Source organism: Myxocyprinus asiaticus, chromosome 9 (assembly GCF_019703515.2).
Source record: "Myxocyprinus asiaticus isolate MX2 ecotype Aquarium Trade chromosome 9, UBuf_Myxa_2, whole genome shotgun sequence".
In the NCBI taxonomy this organism is placed as follows: Eukaryota; Metazoa; Chordata; class Actinopteri; order Cypriniformes; family Catostomidae; genus Myxocyprinus; species Myxocyprinus asiaticus.
This window is the reverse complement of record NC_059352.1, coordinates 22,553,183-22,575,736: the sequence shown is the minus strand read 5'-3', so window position 1 is coordinate 22,575,736 and position 22,554 is coordinate 22,553,183. Positions and strand designations below refer to the sequence as shown.

General features: G+C 39.6%; 1 protein-coding gene across 1 annotated transcript in view; it reads left to right on the top strand.

Annotated features, from left to right (window-relative positions):
- The window catches only part of pik3r3b (phosphoinositide-3-kinase, regulatory subunit 3b (gamma)), a 299,954-nt gene that overhangs the window by 136,128 nt on the left and 141,272 nt on the right, over positions 1 to 22,554 (top strand). Inside the window, exons 5-6 of the mRNA XM_051707774.1 lie at positions 2,327 to 2,458; positions 11,168 to 11,369. Coding sequence (XP_051563734.1) covers positions 2,327 to 2,458; positions 11,168 to 11,369 — 334 coding nt within the window. The remainder of the gene's footprint in view (positions 1 to 2,326; positions 2,459 to 11,167; positions 11,370 to 22,554) is intronic.

The window sequence follows — 22,554 nt, the reverse complement described above, 5'->3', positions numbered from 1 at the left end:
TTTACAGTTAATATTTAATATAAGACAATAAGTATATACATGGCAGCGAAGAGTGCTAATATCAAGCTCAGATCATGCTGACATCTATGTTTTTGAATGGGAATATGGATAGCCTTTACCTACTGGGTCGTATATGCTGCATTTTTGTGTGCCTTTTATTATTGGACAAATGTGAAGGCTATGTGTAAATGCTGATTTTAAATTCACTGGTCAAACTTTGATGATCATTCATGAACTTCCTTTAGCATGATTAGACTGATTTACAACAGGTGAGATTATTACAGTAAATCCAATAATATGAGTACAGTATTAGGTTATTTTAGGATAAACATCATAAAAACTCCTGAAAATGTTATTTTCATATTCCAAATGTTATAGTAACTTCCCAGTGGATAGACAGACTAGCTGTAAAAATCTCACCTGTAGTAAGTCTATCTACTGGGAACTTACTACAACCTTTGGAATGTGAAAGTAACATTTTGGTGAATTTTAGTTCATTCATTTTTAAAATAATCTAATACTACTCATATTATTGGATGTACTGTAAAAAATCTCACCTGTGGTAAGTCAGTCTGCCCACTGGGAGCTTACTACAACCTTTGGAATGTGAAAATAATGTTTTCGTTAATTTTAGTGATTGTTTTTGTACTATACATTCATATGCACAGCCATCACTCTAACCCACTCTAAAACCTGTGAAATGTTTATTTATATATATATATATATATATATATATATATATATATATATATATATATATTTATTTATTTTTTGGTTTGTTTGTTTAATTTTTAAATAACAATATTTTTTTATGATATAGCATGCAAGTCAATAGTCAACTAAATGACTGCTCTGACGCCATGTTTTAGTTGTGGGTGGAACATCCATCGATTATCAAACCTAAACCAAACTTTACCCCGCAGTTAAACATAGGCCTATGTCTTTACAATGTAGGCATGTGCTTCAAAAGTTTTATGAATGTACGGTTATTTTCGTCATCTCATATAAAACCATACCTTTTCAAACTGGAGCAACGTCAAAGACAGCAGGTGTCTGTGTAGGGTTGTCTGATAAATCTTGATGAGAGAGATAACTCAGCTGCAATAAATGTGGCGAGTTTTGGAATTTAAAATTAACTGAGACAAATTCATCTGAACAATTAAACAGCAGAGAACTTTAATTTTGTCTCACAGCATTGAGGAAGATGACGTGCAGGTTGACCAATCAGAAGAAAGGGGCATTTCAGGTCCACCCATATGTGCGAATCAAATATTCAACCCATATATTAGTGAAATCAAATAATCAAAATGCACAGTGTCCCGTGGCTATTTTTCCAATTTCCTATTTTTAATTTGAGCATTAAATCGAAATTAAGAAAATCAAGTCATTATTTGTTTTTAATATTGTTTTTTTCAACGAATAATGGAATAAGTCATTTTTTTGTTTTTCCGATTTTTAATTCCTAATTGAATATGAAATGAACGAATGATTCACGGATTCTAATATTTTGCCAAACATTTTCATTTTTGGGTGAACTATCCATTTAAGTGACAAATTTAATGTGCAAAAACAGTTGTACAACAATTTGTCCTATGAAATATTTGCACAATTGTTCATTGATGGATGTTTGTGCATATACTGAATACTATATATGTATATGTACATTGATCTGAATAAACATGTCTAGACTAGATACTTCAATGTTCAAGATGGGCAACTCACAACTGTATTCATTGTTTTATCCAGATGTCTGACTTAGCATTGGGTGTGTCTAAATTACACACACACTTCTGAGCTTCTGCATATTTTCCTACATTATTCATGTGCCAATTACGCCGTTTTCATTGTCCAACATCCTGCAGGCTCTGCTGAACATACAGTACGAAAGAATTTATGAATCCACAATTACACCCAAACTATAAATGAAAAGGCTCTAATCTGAAATATGCGAGAGATCTGTCAGCCTCATTTACACCTTTCCAATACATCAATATGCCATTATAATTTCAGCACAATGGAAGGCCCTTTAAAATTACTACTGTGTAATTACAATCTTCCAAGCTGCCATTATCCGAGGCTTTGAGTTATTGACTAGGAGACTTCCACTCAAATTTACTCTCTTTTTAAACTGGATCATTGTCCCCTGAGGGCAAGGAATGATCCGGGTATCATGCCACCACTGTAAGTGAGTCGTTAAAGGGTTTCGCCAAGGGCACATGACTTGTGAGGGTTAATAATGGAGAATGCACTCTGGATGTCTATACTTAACCATTCTCTCTTTCTCTCTCTCTCTCTCTCTCTCTCTCTCTCTCTCTCTCTCTTTCAGACCCAGCAGCAGTGGACTTTGATCAATATGAATTGTCCATTTTGGCTGATATTCTTAGGGGTTACTTGCAGGACTTGCCCTGCCCGCTCATCCCAGCTATAGTGTACAGTGAGCTGGTCTACACTGCTCAGGGTAAGACATCCAATGGAGATCAGCACAAAATAATACATCATGCATAGTTCCTGTAGCTCAACTTGTAGAGTATGGTGCTAGCAATACCAAGATCATGGGTTTGATTCCCAGGGAACACACAAATTAATAAATTGCATACCCTTTAGATAAAAGTGTCTGACAAATGCATAAATGTACATTTAAACTGCACTCCCTCATGAGTTTTGTGCTTTGAATTATTCGCAACATGGTTCTAAATTAAAGGATTTCAGTCATGACGGCTATCAGAAAGATTAAGTGTGTTAATGTGGGTATGACAAATTGAGAGTATATTGGTCTTGGTGTACTAGATCTGCTATGCTGCTGCTACTGTACAGAACTGAGACTTTCTACTGCTATAACATACACAGACATACTGAGTTAAGCATGTGGACACGCTGCTGCTGCTGCTGCACAATTAGAAAAACACAAGACATGGTGCATCAAGCATGTATGACATAATGCTGCACAATTAGACATAAATACAATCCTCCAACAAAGCAGGGAAGCTACACAAACACATAACACAAAACACAAACCCCTAAGCAAGCAGATCTACCACCAAGACTTATATACTGCTGCTGCTCTGAAGACCCATGTGCATTGAGTGTATGCTAGCTAAGTGTGCCTTGGCCTGCTTGGCAAATGAACTAAATCTCTGTGTGCCCTGGCCTGCTTAGCAGAAAGGCTTAAACGGCTTTTGATCTGACTCATAATGTGCATCTGGACCAGGAATGCCATGAGCTTATTTAACTGACTTAGTCTAGTAATGTGTGGACTTTTTGGAACTAAGGACCTAATAAAGTGATGTGTGCCAGTGCCTGATTTGGCTACAGCTTACATTGATAAAGGCATGCTTCTATGTGTTATCCAAAAGCAGACCTTATAGTGCAAGCTAATGGAAGAAAAAGCCCCAGCAACAACCTGAGCAAACAGCATTTTCAGAGAAAACTCTTTTAGCTTGCTGCATTGATACCAGCTTACTTGCAAACTAAGCTAATTGAAATGTAAGGCAAAGAGAGAGTACTTAAGTTGATTGGCTACCTGATTACGTCAAAGGACCTATTAGCTTACACAGTGTGAGCCAATTGGCTTGACATATCACATGTGAGCAAGCTGATTGGCTAACAGATAACAAGTTCAAAGAACCTATCCGCTTGCACCTTGCAGAGTTGCATGCCTGAACTTAGCCATTTTTACACAAGACATACAGTGGCGAGTCCACATTGAAAATCTGGGATTTCAAATCTAATTTAAACCTGAAAATTAACTGAAAGTTTTAGGATTTTGAAAAAAAAAAAAAAAAGAAAAAAAGGAAGAATAGTTATGACATAAAATTAAATAGAAATATTAACATGGATCAAGTTTTGCCAAACTTGTGGATGTCCATGCTAGCTTGAGTGCATGCTGTCATTAAAGCAAAATACTAAGAAATTCTGAAATGTTCTCAAAATGGTATTTTTCACTTCAACTTTTCACTCACATTTTATATGTATTATATAAGTTGTAATGGAAATAAAATATGTTAAATGTAGAAAACAAATGCAAAATAGAAGCATGTGAACTTTTGAACCCAACTGTATTTGTCAGAGGCATGCATGCTTGTAACTTTCTCTTTAAGGCTTTTCTTTAAAAATGCACAACTGAAATGGGCTAGTGTGTGTGTGTGTCCTCATCAAAATACAAAAGCTCCATATCACAGAGTTCAGTGGGCAGAAAGAGGCTTGAGAGAGGGAGAGAACAAAAGTTAGAGAGATAGAGAGAAAGAAACACAGAGAGAGAGAGAGAGAGAGAGAGAGAGAGAGAAGGATAGGGTGTGTGAGAATTAGTGGGTGCGCTACTATGCCGGAGGGAAAGTTCACACCATCTCTCTATGACCTCGCTCTGCATTACACCCACTGAAAATGAAACACGCTCCATAAACATAATGATTTTTATACTGTACGAACTGTAGATCCTATCCCCTAACCTTACCCCTAAACCTAACCCTCACAAAAAACGTTCTGCATTAAAAAAAATAAAAAAAATAATAATTTAGTATTGTAGCAAAACTTCACACAGGGAGGGAAGGAGGACACAGGGAACCGGGTTTCTTCAGTCTCAGGTAAGGCTTTTGAATTGTCAACTTTCTGAGCTTACAGCTTCACAATGACTCAATAGCTTCACAATAACTCATTAGCTTCACATTAACTCTTTAGCTTCACATTAACACATCAACTACTCAGCGAGACTCTAGATCTCTGGCTCTCTCTCCCCTTCTTGTCGGTGGTGTGGTCCTTTTATACTGCTCTCCCCAAGCTCACTGCAACTAGAAACAGGTGTTAATCATAATCTGGCTCAGGTATATGCACCCTTACCGCTTTCTCTCTCTCCAGGCGGACGCTCGACCATGCCCCCGCTGCCACAAGTATGTTTAAGTGATTTTAATTATGGGGACACAAGACATGTCCTCATAAACCACATTTACAGCATAATACCCTTGTAATTACCAGTTTGTAACCTAAACAAAGTCCTCGTAAACCACCCAAGCCCGCCCACACACACACACACACACATACACACAGTCTGCCCCATCTTTTAGATATGCCTGGTTGCTCATGAGTATGACCTGACTTTGTAAGGATAAACTGAATTATGTAAGCTTTCTGAGTAATGCCTCATCATGTTTCTGAGGCCTGAAAATGTATAACAAGACTTCTTGCAGTCTTAAAGGGAACCTACAGTATATGACTTATTATTAGGGCTGGGAAATGTAATGTGTTAATTTCTGCGATTAACAGTTGACGCGTTCAAAATTAACATAATTAATGCAGTATCAGTTGTTTATACTTTCGGAAACTTCACTCATGTTTTTGTTTCCACTTCCTGTGGCTAAAATTGGCATATATACATTTCTAGGAGGTACACGCTCCACTCGACTGCACATCCGAGCACGGAAACTGATTGTGTGGAGCAGTGCACACTTATTGATTACATGCGATGCATGTCCCGTGCATATTAAAGACGGGAGCAGATTTAATGTACGTAGAATGTGGACTTCACCCGCAAGCATTGAGCCAGGTGTGGGAAAGATAAGGGAACGCTGCCATATGTTGTCGCATTTCCTGAAAACGCTCAATTATAGTGAGAAAAACCCAGCGTGTGCGCGATAGAGATAGAACTGTAGCCAGAAAAAATTGCTTTGAGATTTTAAAATTCAGCAAATTAAACTTCAGCATTCAATTTGTTGTATATCTGTGTGTATAGTGTATAATATTACATTGGCAATGTACACTTAATTTTATATTGCCAATAAAGATTACAATAAATTTAATCTTCCTATTTAATCATATTATTAAAAAAGTCCACTGGAAAATGACAGAATATTTAGCCTAACTTTTAATTACAGCAACTTCATTGATTTTATGGCATGTAAACATATACTTTTATCAAAGATTTATACCTGTAAAAAAATTCTAATGAACTCTATTCACAAAACAAAAAAAACAGAGCATTTTAACATGTACATTTTTAAAGAATTAAAGTTAATGATAATTAACCAATTTCTTCCCAGTTCTTTGAGACAAAGTATAAAGTAAATATATTTATGATTATATTTTAATTTTTGTTTTAATGCACCATGATTAATTGTGATTAATCACAGAAAACTGTGCAATTAATTAATGTAAAAAAATGTAATCGATTCACAGCCCTACTTACTATACTTATTCTGTGGAATTCAAAAGGACTTACAACCTTTCTTCTTTACTTTCATTGCATCTTTTTTTTCTTCATATAATGAAAGTGAATGGTGATTGAGGCTGTCATTTCCTAACATTCTGCCTAACGTATCCCTTTGTGTTCCATGGAAGATAGAAAGTAATGAAAGTACATTTTCATTTTAGATAACTTTTGACTTTTTTGACATTTGACCAGTGGCGGTTCTAGCTTGTATGGTGCCCTGTGCAAAACCTTCTTCAACACGCCCTCAAAGTTGTTGACCGGGGGGATCTGTGTGTGTGCCTCGTGCCGTCCCCCGCAAGATGCTGCCGCACCCCTGCAAGATGCTGCCCTGGGCAACTGCACATGTCGCCCATGCCTAAATCCGCTACTGCATTTGACATTTGTATGCATTTGGTAGATGTTTTTATGCAAAGTGACTTACAGAACACTCAATGTATGCACTTTATAAGGATGTGTATTCCCTGGGAATCAAACCCATAACCTTGCTGTTGCTAGTGTCATGTTTACCAGCTGAGCTACAGAAACAGGCAATATTAAAAGTTATACAGTACTATGAGTTTTAGGATTTCAAATAATTGCTCTATGATGTGCATTTTGACTAAACTCATTTATTATCTGCAATCTCCTAAAAACATTATTAAATTAATTAGTTCATAATGTCCTCAATTGCTGCAAAGATTGGTCCCATAGAGTGGGGTGCAATCTAATTGGTTCCCTTTAGCTCCAGCAGTAGGAAAGTATTTGATTGATGGCTTACACACCTAATAAATTAGTTTTCCATCTTCAGTTATGCTGGTTCCGTTATGTGAATTACTTTAATGAATTGCGTGATTTAAAGTGAAAAATGCATCTCCTCCCCCAAGGAGGGAACCAATATTAGTTGTGTGGTGCTGTGAACGGTTGAAATCAAAGCAATGGCTCACTATAATGTGCTTGGACTTATAATATGTTTTGTATTGGGTCATTTGTATAGTGCTAAGTCACTATAGGATGGGCCATATGGCATATTCAGCGTTAATCACTTTAAAGAATCAATGGGCTATTATGGCAAATAAGCTTTCCTGGAAAGTCCCTTTGTCATGGGGTGCCCTTAACAGTGCCAGTTTCTACCTCCCTCTTTCCTGGAAAAAAAAATCTAGTTGATTGTGAAATCAGGCATGCTTTTGTTTGATATACTTAATTTAATCAACAAAGTTCATCAAGTTATTTGTTTGTTTGTTTTTTTTTACAAGAAAAACCTATCATTTTTTTTTTTCTAAATCATGTTACCCATCAGATTTTTATGAAGCATATCTTGAGGGTAGAGAAATCAAATTTATCTCAAGCTTTTAATATGGCATGAAACTACTTGACAAAAATTATTGCCTTTTGAAACATGCTGATTTTTCAATACAGTATACAGTATAAAAAAGTATTATTGTAGCTAATAGGAATATTCCGGGTTCAAAATTAAGCTCAATCAACAGCATTTGTTGCATAATATTGATTAGCACAAAAATTAATTTTGACTTGCCCATCCCTTTCTTTTTTCTTTTTTTTTTCTTCTCCCCAATTTGGAATGCCCAATTCCCAATGCACTCTAGGTCCTCGTGGTGGCGGAGGATGAATCTCAGTTGCCTCCGCATCTGAGATGTCAATCCGTGCATCTTATCACATGGCTTGTTGAGTGCGTTACCACGGAGACATAGTGCGTGTGGAGGCTTCACGCTATTCTCCACAGCATCCACACACAACTCACCACGCGCCCCACCGAGAGCGAACCACATTATAGCGACCACGAGGAGGTTACCCCATGTGACTCTACTCTCCTTAGCAACCGGGCCAATTTGGTTGCTTAGGAGACCTGGCTGGAGTCACTCAGCATGCTCTGGATTTGAACTCATGACTCCAGGGTTGGTAGTCAGCATCTTTACTCTCTGAGCTACCCAGGCCCCCTGCCCATCCCTTTCTTTAAAAAATAAAGCAAAAACTGGGTTCCAGTATGGCACTAACAATGGAAGTGAATTGTGCTAATCCATAAACATTAAAATACTCACTATATAAAAAATATTGTCACAAGAAATTGCTCGCAAACCTTTTCTGTGTGAGGTTATTGCCAATTTTACTGCTTTTTTGCCATGATGATGTAATGTCAACAAACCCTAAAACCCTTAAACGTCCTTAAAAATGACTATTCAAACAACTTTACAGCTCAAATAATACATGAGTTATAACAGAAGAATTAATGAAAGTGCTTTTATAAAATTATAAGCTTTACATTTCTGCCTTTAAATCCTCCAAAAATTGGCCATATTCACTTTTATTGTAACCTCGATTTTTGCTTTTTTTAAAGAAAAGGAGGGGTGAGTCGTAATTATTTTTTGTGGTAATCAACATAATGCCACAAATGCTGTCGATTGAGCTTGACTTGAACCCAGAATATTCCTTTAAATGTTAGAGCATGGTGCTAGCACCTTGAATGCACTGTACGGGGCCGTTCAGACCAAACGCTCTCGGCACTAAAAAAACTTAGATGCAGAACAAGGAATAAAAGAACGCAGGTGTCTCAAGACATGTTTTTAAAAGTTGATGTTCTTTTTTAACCTTACATGACATCAAAAAAAAAAAAAAAATGCAGAGCTTCTGTGCTAGACTTTGAAAACACAGCGAGACCCAGCCCAACACTCAAAGATGTCCGTAAATCGCATGATTACATAAAAAGAGTGCGGACGGACACAAAAACACGTACAGTGTGAAAGGCCCCTAAGTCACTTTGGATAAAAGCATCTGCCAAATGCATTATAGTAGTGTACGAGCAAAATGTTTTTTGTTTTTTTTTCACTAGAAGTGATTCATTGAGTATCGCTGAGTGTTTAAGTCTCATTTTAAGAGCATTATTTAGTGTTATCTATTAGGGTTCACATGCCTAGAGCACTGGTGCCCATCTGGCTGACCAGCAGCCAGTGTTCCCTCTTCCAGGAAGAGGATTGGTCATCTGTTGGGCTACTCTTCCCCCGGTTGTGTCGTGCTGAGTCCAGATGGACTCGGCCAAGTTCCCAGCCATGGCCTGCAGCCCATGAGGCTGGCCTTTATTGAACAGGGGTCACTCTCTACCAGTAATCTCTGGGAGGGAGGGCAGGGTGGGACCACCCGACTCCTGACTGGGGGCAGGGTTAGTCCATGGGTGTCTGTGTGTGTGTCTATGCATGTATTACTGAGTAAATGCATAACTGGTACCTTGAGTTTGTTCTTGTAACAGTGATCTGTGAGTCTTAGGCCAAGGTCAAATTACTGACCCGTTTTCTGATCGGCAGATTGACAAACATTCATCACTCTACCCACTGCCCATAACCTCTAACATCTTAACACTTATCTTACATAAGCACTATGGCAGAAGCATAATAACCATCCAACACCTTAATTGCTTTGTTCACACTCACAATTCATGCAGGAAGTGCGGTTGGCAGGGGTGTGACAGTGTGTCTTTGCTTAAATTGAAAGTCTTGTGACAGGCAAGATTTACTGAGTCTAAATTAAAGGACTGGCCTATCTGCAAGCTGCCTCCATTGATGCTGAATTAGGACCATTACATAGAAACATACAGATTTAGCAAGTATGAAAGTAAAATGAGGAAATAATGTGTAAAGTTTACAAATGTCAAGAATGAAGAAAGCCAGCTTTACACTAAAATATTAAATAATAAAAAGAGTATATGTTAATGTCCAGTTTTTGTGTCTTGTACACGTGTGTAGCAGTCATTACAACTGACAACAGGTTTTGAAAAAGTCATTATATTTTAAGAGTTTCGTCCATTAAGAAATAAAATGGTGGTAGCTGGCCGCATAAAACCAAATTGAAGACTTTTCCAAATGGCGCTTTGGCTTTGAACTCAATGAACACACAATCGGTAATCTACAATGGCTAGTGCCTAATTACATTATTATTATTTTTAGCAAAGACTACAGCGCAATTACATCGCCTAATTAATATTCATGAGCCAGATGTTTAAAAAAAAAAAAATATGTTCCACCCACCTTTCAGACTGGTATGATACTTGTTTGATATTTTACTGAAATCACGGTCTGAACATTTATTCTGTATTTTCCAGACAAGTGAATCTCTTGCGTTGATATCCTGACTGTATCTTCATTCCTTTAGCTGATGAAGACAAATATTTGTTGTGTCTAAGGGACTTGAAAATGCTCATATCTTTGCTACACCACCAGGGCACACTTTAGCACAGATAAGCCTGCATGCTGGCCTCTTGGCTGTGGGAAACCCCATCTCAAAGGAGCTCATCAATATGATGGAAGCTGTCTAAATAACTGCATTGTCCTTGTGGGTGCTTATGGACAATGGACTGGAGGGCAGTACTAGGCTAGCACTTTAACTCATGCTGAGCTGACTTTCCAGACCCAGGTCATGGGTTTTGTAATGTGCCACAGAGATCAGGGGTGCTGTCAGAGTTCAGAAGAGTTACACCTATATCATTTGAAAAATAAATATTCTATGAACAAGTCACTAACATAAACGTTTTTGAAAATGGCTGGCTACTCCAGTGGTTCTCAACTGATTTTGCTTCAGGACCCACATTTTGCATTGGATCCAAAATGGTACCAAAATAGTTTATCACACAAAAATAAACAAAAATGTCCTCAAAATCAAACATTGAAATATATTGATATTAATATAACATTAAATAACAAACAAAGCTGTGGCTTGTGGGTCCCATCTTTCTAAGCAGTTTTTTCTCCTGTCTCAGACCCATTGAACCTCTCTGCATAGCTGAGTGTTGAGTGAAGCTTGCACAAGAGGCACATAGAGATGGACCAGCTCACAGTCAGGGTTTTAGGATTATTTTAGGTCAATGTGACACTAATGACATAAAACTCAAAAATGGAGACAAATGTGTTGGGTCAAGCAGGCTGTTCCTTGTCACAATCAATGAATAACACTGGGACAAACTGTCTCTCGCTTCCTCCCTTTCAGAAACCCAAAACATGGAGGAGTGTGGACAGCAGCTGAAAAGAATCCTTGACTCCCCCAGTGTCCCTCAGGCTAACCACCAGCTCCTGGTTCATCTGACCCAACACCTAAGCAAGGTGGCCCAGAGTGAGGGAGCCGTTCAGGCAAGCCCCAGGCTTCTGGCTCTGGCCTACAGCGAGGCCATCTTCAAAAACAACCACTTTAGGTACTGGAACTATTTTGAATTTCATAATTATGGTAATTCCAACATGATGTGAAAGCACCAATACAACCTGATGCAATTGGAGAACCTCTTAAAGTTCTGCATACTGTACAATGTTTTATTCTAAAGTTCTTTGGAAAACCATCTTTGTACTGGTGCTTTTAAGAATAATGTAACATATAATGTGACATCAAAAATCTTTTAATCTCCAGAACCAGATAGCTAAGACAAAGACTGAACACTAAAAAATAGTTCTTGATAAAAAAAAAAAAAATTTTTTTTTTTTTTAAAGCATAATGTGCTGCATTGAAGAATCTTTATTTTTACGCATGATAGGTAAATTGCTGAAAGTTGAAACAATGGGAAAAAAATTAAATCTGTCGAAATTAACGCGTTAACGAATGTGATTAAAATGTTTACCAATTTTCCCATTAGAGTCTGACATTTTATTCAGCTCTGTGTGAGTTCTGAACACTGTCTGGAATAGGGTGGAACCTTTGCGATGTGTCCGGGGTCATTACAATGATGCACACACCACAAGTGATGCAGTGATTCCATGTCAATGATCAAGTGATGGAGAAAGGACCTCTTAAACGTATTTTTGGTACAAAACAAACCCAGATGGGACCTGTGAAAAGCTGTATCCAAATGAATCTCTGGAGTGAAGCATCAGCATTTCCACGGTGGCGTGTTGCGCTTCCATCTTAAGCCCAAAGAATACTTTAGCTGATCGCTCCCCGCCTGGTGTGTGTGATGCAAATTTCGTCAAACAGTCTGTGCGGACTGTCCACGTGTGGCCCAGATTTTCTTGACATGCGCACAGTCCTCGTCTGTGCACACCGTCACTGCATGCGGTAGCCGTTGACTGTAGTAAAAGAGTATCGCAAAGCAGTCGTAGTGTACATGTGTCGAATGTATTCGTACTCGCTTACGGTCAAAAAAGTATACTTTGAAAGGCAATGTGGTTGACCGGGTGCAATCCGATCCGGAATGCACAAAAACAAAGTAAACCGTGGCCTTATCCGGACATTTTGGATAAAGTATCATTTACGTGTGCATTGCCAGCACTCCAAGCAAAACAAGACGTTCTCTCTGGAGTTCAAAATGGCGAATCATGTTAATGCGATTTCGCGATTGCTGTAGCAAAGTGCTTAGCCACAATTAATATTGTGGAGGACGAGGGTTTAAGAGATTTAATGCCCATTGCAATGAATACTCAACCTATGGGGAATAGTTCTTTCATTTTGTCAGCCTCCAACTAAGACTTTGGGAAACGTTCCATTTTACTTGAATTGATTTAAACCTGCAAATGAGAGTTTTGAAAAAAAAAAAAAAAAAAAAAGGTGTGATGTAAAAAGATGAACTGTTTAGGATTCTGCTCTTTCACTAATCAAATGTAAGCAAATTTGTTAGACTGACCATTACAACTCTGTACAAAAGATCAGTTTTTTTTGTGCTTCCTATAAAGCACACAAGATGCCCTTTGGAACATTCTCAGATCATGCAGGGATAACATGGATCATCAGGTTTTGCACAAACTTGTGGAGTCCATGCCAGCTCAAGTGCATGCTTTCATTAAAACATATTATCCTGTACCCCACTTTTTGAACTCAAACCCATAAAATGACATGCCCAAACTAAACTGATAAAAGTTAATTAACCTTTGGAGGCAGACATTATTTTGGTCTCTTTTAAATTAAGACACTTATAAATTTGTTGTCCAAAAGTCAGAATTATGTAATAAAAATAGTCAAAAATAAAGGGGTGACAACTCAACTTTTTACTCAAATTATTATGCTGATAATGTAAAAATAATGCAAAATAGAGACATTTTCACTGGTGCCCTCTAGTAGACTTTTGTGCCCCACTGTACATACACATGTTCACATTTACTGTAAACCCGCGCGTGCATACAAATTCTTTGTTTCAGCACAAAGTCCAGTTAAACATATGTTGAAATCTATCTTTATTCCCTTAGTTTAATTAAAGTAGAGCCGAGTGAGATGAAGGAGCTGTTATTGTTGATCTGTCCCTCAGCCCAGTGAAAGACAGCCCTTAATGTGTGCAGCCCCAACACAATCTCCTGAGAGGAACAGCACAAAACATACACCAGATTCGGATACTTATTATAATGTTTTGCACTATGCTACAGTCCTTTGTTCCTGCCATTTGAAGAGTACCAGGACTGAATGTTGACAACATATAATATATATAACACGATGTACATAAAGTGTGAGTTATCAACATTGAATCCTGGTACCAGCCCACTGTATTGGACTATAACACATCATATTACTGAAGCACCTTTATTAACTAGAGCACAGATTGTCCATTGTCTTAGGCTGCTGGTAAATGGATAATTATTGTGATGGTCCTTGTGGGTCTTGACTATGGAAAGAGGGTGTTGAGGCACTCTTACAGGAAGTTCTGTTGTTGTGCCATTGTAAAGTGATGGTATTAGATGGTAATACCATAGTACTTAAATAAAAAAACATGGTATTAAATGATTACTGTATTCATATACCATGATATTTACATGTTATCCCAAGGTTTTCCAAAGAATACCATGGTATTACCATTGTACATGTTCAAATATCATGGTATTACCATGGTACATGTCCAAAAATCATATTTATGCATATGTGTTGATTTTTGATCACCTTTACCTTCATCATGATACCATGGTACTGAATGACTACCATATTTAGATACCATGGTATTTAAAGTGCATGGTATTCCAAAGTACTTCAGATAAAATTGTATTACCGTGATACATTTCCAATAAGGACTATGGTACTTTTACATTCATATAAATCATCACATTTAAGTAGCCAGTGACATCAGACCCTCTATAAAGTGCCTTCCTGAATGCTTGACTTTAGTCCACATAATAAAGTGTAGTGTGCAAGTGAGTCACTGCTAACTCAGTCAGCGCATTGTAGTCTATTAAGTCCCCTTGCACTTATTTGATTGTGAGCTGCTTTCCTGTCCCTCTGCCAAGAGGCTCCAGTGGGACTTTCCTTGCTCTTAGTGGCCTGTCAATTGTCTTCTTTCTCTGGGGCAGTACAGAAGCCCTAAACCGCACTGTGAAAAAAAAACTGTGACATTTTTTTAGGTGTCTTTGTGCCATCCTAAGCCTATGTCCTAGAATTTTATTTTATTTTATTTTTTCTATTTTTCTTTCTCTCTCAGTTTTTGAGACTATCAGTAAGCATGAAATCTTATGCTTAAGGTGACATGACAGCTGTGGTACTTGATCTTTTTATTTTTGTTGTAAAATACAAAAGGAATGTTTTGCAAATCTTAATCAAGGAAAGAAACTTACTGTATATACAGTTGAAGTCAGAAGTTTACATACACCTGTCAAATACATTTAACTCAGTTTTTCACAATTCCTGACATTTAATCATAGAAAACATTCCCTGTCTTAGGGCAGTTAGGATCACTACTTTATTTTAAGAATGTGAAATGTCAGAATAATAGTAGAGATAATTATTTCTTTCAGCTTTTATTACTTTCATCACATTCCCAGTGGGTCAGAAGTTTACATACACTTAGTTAGTCTTTGGTAGCATTGTCTTTAAATTGTTTAACCTGGGTCAAACATTTTAGGTAGCCTTCCACAAGTGTCTTACAATAAGTTGCTGGAATTTTGGCCAATTCCTCCAGACAGAACTGGTGTAACTGAGTCAGGTTTGTAGGCCTCCTTGCTCTCACACGCTTTTTCAGTTCTGCCCACAAATTTTCTTCCGGATTGAGGTCAGGGCTTGGCCACGCCAATACCTTGACTTTGTTGTCCTTAAGCCATTTTGCCACAGCTTTGGAGGTATGCTTGTGGTCATTGTCCATTTGGAAGACACATCTGTGACCAAGCTTTAACTTCTTGGCTGATGTCTTGAGATGTTGCTTCAATATATCCACATAATTTTCCTTCCTCATGATGCCATCTACTTTGTGAAGTGCACCAGTCCCTCCTGCAGCAAAGCACCCCCACAACATGATGCTGCCACCCCCATGCTTCATGGTTAGGATGGTGTTCTTCGGCTTGCAAGCCTCACCCTTTTTCCTCCAAACATAATGATGGTCATTTTGGCCAAACAGTTCAATTTGTGTTTCATCAGACCAAAGGGCATTTCTCCAAAAAGTAAGATCTTTGTCCCCATGTGCACTTGCAAGCTGTTGTCTGGCTTTTTTATTGCGGTTTTGGAGCTGTGGCTTCTTCCTTGCTGAGCAGCCTTTTAGGTTATGTCAATATAGGGCTTGTTTTACTGTGGCTATAGATACTTCTCTACCTGTTTCCTCCAGCATCTTCACAAGGTCCTTTGCTGTTGTTCTGGGATTGATCTGCATTCTCGCACCAAACTACCTTCATCACTGGGAGACAGAATGCGTCTCCTTCCTGAGTGGTATGATGGCTGTGTGGTCCCATGGTGTTTATACTTGTGTACTACTGTTTGTACAGATGAACTATATTTTTTTCTGAGGTATTGGCTGATTTCTTTTGATTTCAAATCAAATCAAATCAAATCACTTTTATTGTCACACAGCCATATACACAAGTGCAATTGTGAGTGAAATTCTTGGGTGCAGTTCCGATCAACATAGCAGTCGTGACAGTGATGAGACATATACCAATTTACAATAACATCAAATCAACACAGCACAATTTAAAGTCTAAAATACACATAATTACACACAACACAATATACAAATAATAACATACACTGTACAGTATACAATACACACAATATAGATACACATTATTCAATAAAAATAAAAAAAGTATATATAGTAGTATATATAGAATGTACAGTAGGTTGTATTGTACTGTATTGACATTCAGGCTGTCGGTTGATAGTAAGTTGTCAAGAGAGAATATAATATAATAATAATATAATTTATGACAGTCCGGTGTGAGATATAAGAGTAAGAGTAATAAAGTACAGTGCTGATGTATTTTGATCGCGGGAGATCAAGAGTTCAGAAGTCTGATTGCTTGGGGGAAGAAGCTATCATGGAGTCAGCTGGTGCGGGTCCTGATGCTGCGATACCGCCTGCCTGATGGTAGCAGTGAGAACAGCCCATGGCTTGGGTGGCTGGAGTCTCTGATGATCCTCCGAGATTTTCCCATGATGTCAAGCAAGTCTGAAGATAGGCCTTAAAATACATCCACAAGTACACCTCCAGTTCAGTACACCTCCTATCAGAAGCTAATTGGCTAATTGTCTAAAGGCTTGTGTAGGGCTTTACTGGTTGTTTAGATCAGTGTTACTATCAGAAATAATTAATAATTATTTCTTTAGTTATTAATTAATATTTAAATTAATTAATTGAATCTAACTCATTAAAACCTCATATGGGGCTCCAGTAAATGTAGTGTGCTACGTTTAGGAGCAAGTTTGGTTATTAGCAATAATTAATAATTATCAAAGATAATTATTAATTATTAAAATCAATAGAACATTGATGAGAATCAATGTTAGCTTTTTTAATCCTTTAAATCAACAATTATCAAAGATAATCGTTAATTGTTAACATCGATGAAACATTAATTAAAATTAACACTAGCTTATTGATCATTCAAATTCAACAATCATCAAAGATAATTATCAATTATCATAAATCAATAGCATATTAATAAGGATTAACATTGACGGGGCACCACCCTGGAATCAGGGACTAATAACCAGATAGTAAAACAGTCTCAATATTAGATTGTTTTAGGAAAATCGACATCTGAAGAGTATCGATTTTCGGGAAAAAAAAAACAATGAATGAAGGCTTGAATCCGAGCACTGACATCCCATCAGCATGACACAGGCGTATGCAAAACAAACCAAAACACTTCTCTTTGTAATATAAACAAAGTTTATTTATGCAGTAATATCAATTAATAATGAATACAATGCAGTCAATAAACTTCTGACTTACAACTACAAACAAAACAGTGATATGATTAGATGTGGAAACTAAAATAATCCTATAACACATAAGGTGTGTGTGTGACAGTGTGTGTGTGTGTAAGGAGGGACACGCACAAAATGGCGGACGTGACTCTCGTGGAGAGTATGTCACGCGAGACTTCCGGCCAGGGAATATTACCGCGAATGGGGGCGAAGAGAATCCAGTCAATGGCATCTACCAGTTACCGCGTGTATTCGCTTGTATGATAGCTTTGGGACAAAGCTGGGCTTTAGAATTAAGCTATCTAGGAGCCAAAAATGTGTGCCAGAATGTTTGTGAGGGGTCGCGTGCGTGTATGTGTGTGTGTGTGTGTGTGTGTGTGTGTGTGGTTAGTATGAGAGAGAGAGAAGTGACAGCCCTAAAGCCGATTTCGCGATCGTGGGAGAGAAAGTAGCTGTTAGTTCATCGCTCAGAGACGCAGTGGACAGCTCATAAACAGTCCCGCGTTCTTTGACTCTTTAATGGAAGAACTCAGTTTACCTGTCTCACCTGCAATGGCGAAATTGCACAACAGTCCAATTTGGTTGGACCACAATACAGCAAAACAAATTCGTGATAAGTAATATCCTGAGTATTAATAATGAGCGGATATAAACTGTACGGCTCCGTAAACTGTACAAGCAAAAAACCTTGAAACACAAGAATAACACACTATAATATTCTATCTCTGCCCAGACGTAAACCTCTTACTTGAATCGCATGAGGACACAGGTAGAATGTGTTTTCCTCCGTCCTTTAACTCTGACCCGGTTCCTTGAGGCTCAGTGTGATGACGGGAGGCCGTTTCCTCGCTCTGTTGGCGGGCACGGCTGTTGATTCTCGGCGGGCTGGCGGAGAACTCAGAAATGTCGACTTGATTGAAGATGGAAGAGAAATCTTTAATCTCTTCACTTCTGCAGGCAAACGGATGAAGATGTGGATTGCTCGGCGGTCTCCTTCGGATCCATTAGAGTGTTCGGTTGCACACAGACTAATCTCAACTCATCCAGCGAGATGGAGATTGTATGGCCACAGTTTCAAGTCGGACGTTACTTCCTTGTGCCACGAGGTTGCACCTGAGAGCAGCGATGAGCTGCATCTACACACTGCAAACAAAGTTGCTGGAAGCAAATCCCGGAAGCATTTCAGAGGTATTTCAACTCCTGATGATGTCATGTTTGAGGGACGTTCTGTTGTGTGCCTCATCCAATAGGAGTTGAGAGTTTGATCCTTTAGTGAGCAAGGCTTCATGGGATTTCTAGTCTGTTTTGGACTCCCTTTGTTTGATTTTGGCGCGATTTTTATCAGTATAATTTATGACTTGGAATGTGGGGGCTTGAGTTAGGTTTTTACGACTGTGTTAGGCCTGCCTTTGTCTTCTATCTGAATACATGAGGCCCAACACTTGACATCATTTTCTGGAATTTTCCAAGCTGCTTAAAGACACAATTTACTGTATGTAAATTTCTGACCCACTGGAATTGTGATATAGTCAATTAAAAGTGAAACAATCTGTCTGTAAACAATTGTTGGAAAAATTACTTGTGTCATGCACAAAGTAGATGTCCTAAACAACTTGCCAAAACTATAGTTTGCTAATATTAAATCTGTTCGATGCTGTCAGGAACTGGGCTTGAATTCGGGTCTCCGGTGTGGAAGGTTGAATTTATACCACTGAGCCACAGAGCGGATGTTTAAACCTAGAAGAGAAGACAGACAAAGCACGTGAAGTAATCCAAAAGTTTTAATAAAATATAGATCCGCAAAAAACAAAGGTAAATCCAATTAGTAGAATACCAAAATACAAAATCCACAAAGGTTAGAGTAAGTCCAAGATGAAAATAAATCCAAGTAATCCACTAGAGCAAAAACAAAAAATCCACAATGCAAGGTACAATCAAAGGCAAGAGAATCACTCGGGAAGAAGGCAGTGAACATTCAATCACCAAGTGAAAAGACAGAGAACTGAAGCAACTTAAATACACAATGGTAACAAGACACAGGTGAGGCACATGACACAATTAGCAAAATGGCAGGAAGAAAAAAAAGGAACAGAACAAAATGTTAACTGAGGCCATGTAGTGGCCAAAACAAGAACAAAAGCTGACAGAACCCCTCCCTCTAGGAATGGCTCCTGACTTTCCCTCCAGGACGATCCGGCTGGCGAACGTGAAACTCCCTAATCAACTCAGGGTCTAGGATGTCTCTGGTAGGAATCCATGAGTGCTCCTCAGGGCCGTAGCCCTCCCAATCCATCAGATACTGCAAGGACCGCTGCACCCGATGGGAGTCCAGTATCTGGTGGACTGTTTAGGCCGGTTGGCCATCGATGATATGAGGTGGAGGGGAAGGTCTGCCTGGCGGAACAAAAGGAGAGGACAAAACAGGTTTTAACAATGAATCATGAAAAGTGGGGTTAATTCTGAGGGATCTAGGGAATTATAAACGATAAGTGTCTGGGTTGACTTTCCTGGCAATTCGAAATGGCCCGATGAACCTCTAAGGAGCTTGCGTGATTCCACCCATAACGGTAAGTTCTCAGTCAAAAGCCATACTCTTTGTCCCGGGCGGAGGGTGAGGGCAGATCAGCTGTGTTGATTGGCCTGTCACTAGTATAGTTGCGAGGCTTGGAAGAGTTTGACTCGAGCCTTCCTCCAGGTGGATTGGCACCGTGGACTTCCTCCTCTTGCTCTGGAAATAAATGTGGGGCAAAGCCAAACTGACACTCGAAAGGTGACATGCCAGTGGCCAAAGATCTTAAGGTGTTGTGGGCATATTCTGCCCACACAGTGAAAGAAGACCAAGAGGACAGGTTGTTGGTGGCCATACACCTCAGGGTTGTCTCCAGCTCCTGGTTCACTCTTTCCGTTTGTCCATTGGATTCAGGATGGAACCCTGAAGACAGGCTCACCATCGTCCCTAGCAGCTGGCAGAAGGACTTCCAGAATCGGGAGGAAAACTGAGGTCCGTTGTCTGAAACAATACCTTGAGGGATACCGAAAACCCGGAACAAATGATTAATGACCAGTTCAGCTGTTTCTTTAACAGATGGTAGCTTGGGCAATGGAATGAATCTGCCAGCTTTAGAAAATCTGTCAATAATGACTAAGATGGTGGTATTACCTTAGGATGGCAGGAGGCAAGCGATGAAATCCATGGAGAGATGAGACCAGGGCCAACGAGGAATGGGAAGAGGTTGGAGTAAACCCTGAGGTAAGCGATGCGTAGCCTTACTCTGGTTGCATGTAGAACAGGCCTTAACGAAATTGCAAGTGTCCTTCTTGATCGTGGGCCACCAAAACCACCTACTCGAGGGTATGACTAGAGCAAGGATGACAGGTGAGGTGGGACTAATGTCCCCACTGGAGAAATTGAGAGCGGACTAACTGTTGTACAAACAGGTGTTTAGCAGGACCTTTACCTGGATCGGGTTCCTAAACTAGAGCTTGTTTCACTGTATCCACAATCCCCCAACGAACAGGTGCCACAATCCTATTACTTGGAATTATGAGAAGAGCAGAATATTCCTGGACAGGGGGTGCATATACTCAGTATAAGGCATCCTAAGATTCTTGGAACCAGGTCAGTAGGAGAGGATGAATTGGAAGCGGTTAAAGAAAAGTGACCAACGGGCTTGTCGAGGATTTAATGCTTGGCTTGTTGAATGTACTCAAGGTTCTTGTGGTCAGTGAGGACTTGAAAAGGATGAGTCACATCCTCGAGCCAGTGTCTCCATTCTTCGAGTGCCAGCTTGACTACGAGAAGTTCTTGGTCTCCCACATTGTAATTCCTCTCAACAGGGGTGAGGCGATGTGAGAAAAATGCACAGGGATGGAGCCTCTCATCCTCTTGCCTCTGTGACAGCATGGCTTCCACTCCAACATCAGAGGCATCTACCTCCACCACAAACGGTTTCTCAGTATCCAGCAGGGAAAGAATGGGAGCTACGGTGAATCGCAGCAAAAGTTTACTGAAAGTAACCTCAGCTTCAGGATTCCAGTGAAATCAGGTAGTACCTCCTTTGGTGAGAGACGAAAGGGGTGCAGCCACTGAACTGAAATTCCTGATAAACTTTCAGTAGAAATTAGTGAAGCCGAGGAACCTCTGTACCTCCTTGATAGAGGTGGGAGTGGGCCAGTCTGACACTGCTTGTACCTTCTTGGGATCCATTTGCCTGTGGCCGGGTTCGATGATGAATCCCAGTAACTGTACTTTGGTTGTGTGGAACTCACATTTCTCAGGCTTGACATAAAGGTGATTGTCCAGGAGGCGTTGGAGTACTCGCATGGTGTGCTCAATGTGCTCATGAAGGGAACTCGAGAATACAAAAATGTCATCCAAGTAGACGAAGACAAAGATGTTGAGCATATCTCAGCGCACGTCATTGATAAGCGCTTGAAATACTGCCGGGACATTGGTCAAGCCAAAGAGCATACCCTGGAATTCATAGTGGCCCATGGGAGTGTTGAATGCCATCTTCCATTCGTCCCATAGTTGGATGCACACTAGGTGGTAAGCATTGTGTAGATCGAGTTTGGAGAAGATGGAAGCTCCCTGCAACAACACAAAGGTGGTTCCCATCAGCAGCAATGGGTAACGATTCCTGAACGTAATGCTGTTGAGCCCACGGTAGTCGATGCAGGGCCGTAGTCCTACATCCTTCTTTCCCACAAAGAAAAACACAGCTCCTGTCGATGAAGCCTGCAGCGAGGGCCTCCTTGATGTAATCGTCCATAGCTGTGCACTCAGGAGTACACAGAGAAAAGATCTGACCCCGAAAGCAGATCAATGGCGCAGTCATATGGATGGTGAGGTGGTAATGAAGTGGCCCTCCGCTTACTAAATACCCATTTGAGATCATGGTAATCACTTGGAACTCGTGGCATGACAGGTAGGCCCCCACTGAAGGACAGATCCAATGGCCCAGTCGAACTGAGGATTGTGCTGCTGAAGCCAGGGGTACCCGAGAATGAGAGGAAACTCAGGGGACTGTATCAGATGGAACGACAACTCCTCTTGTTGTTGAAGAATGGAGAGGTGTAGGGGTTCTGTGGCCTGGGTGACATCTCTGACTCTCAGTGGTCTTACATCCAGCGCAGTCACAGCAAGAGTAGTCATAAGAGATCCAGTGGAAACCAGATGCTTGTTGGCCAAGGAACAGTCCATGAAGTTGCCCGCTGCTCCTTACTCCACCAAGACTGTGATCATTCCAAAAAAGAGTGGAAGGTAGGTATAAGCCAGAGTT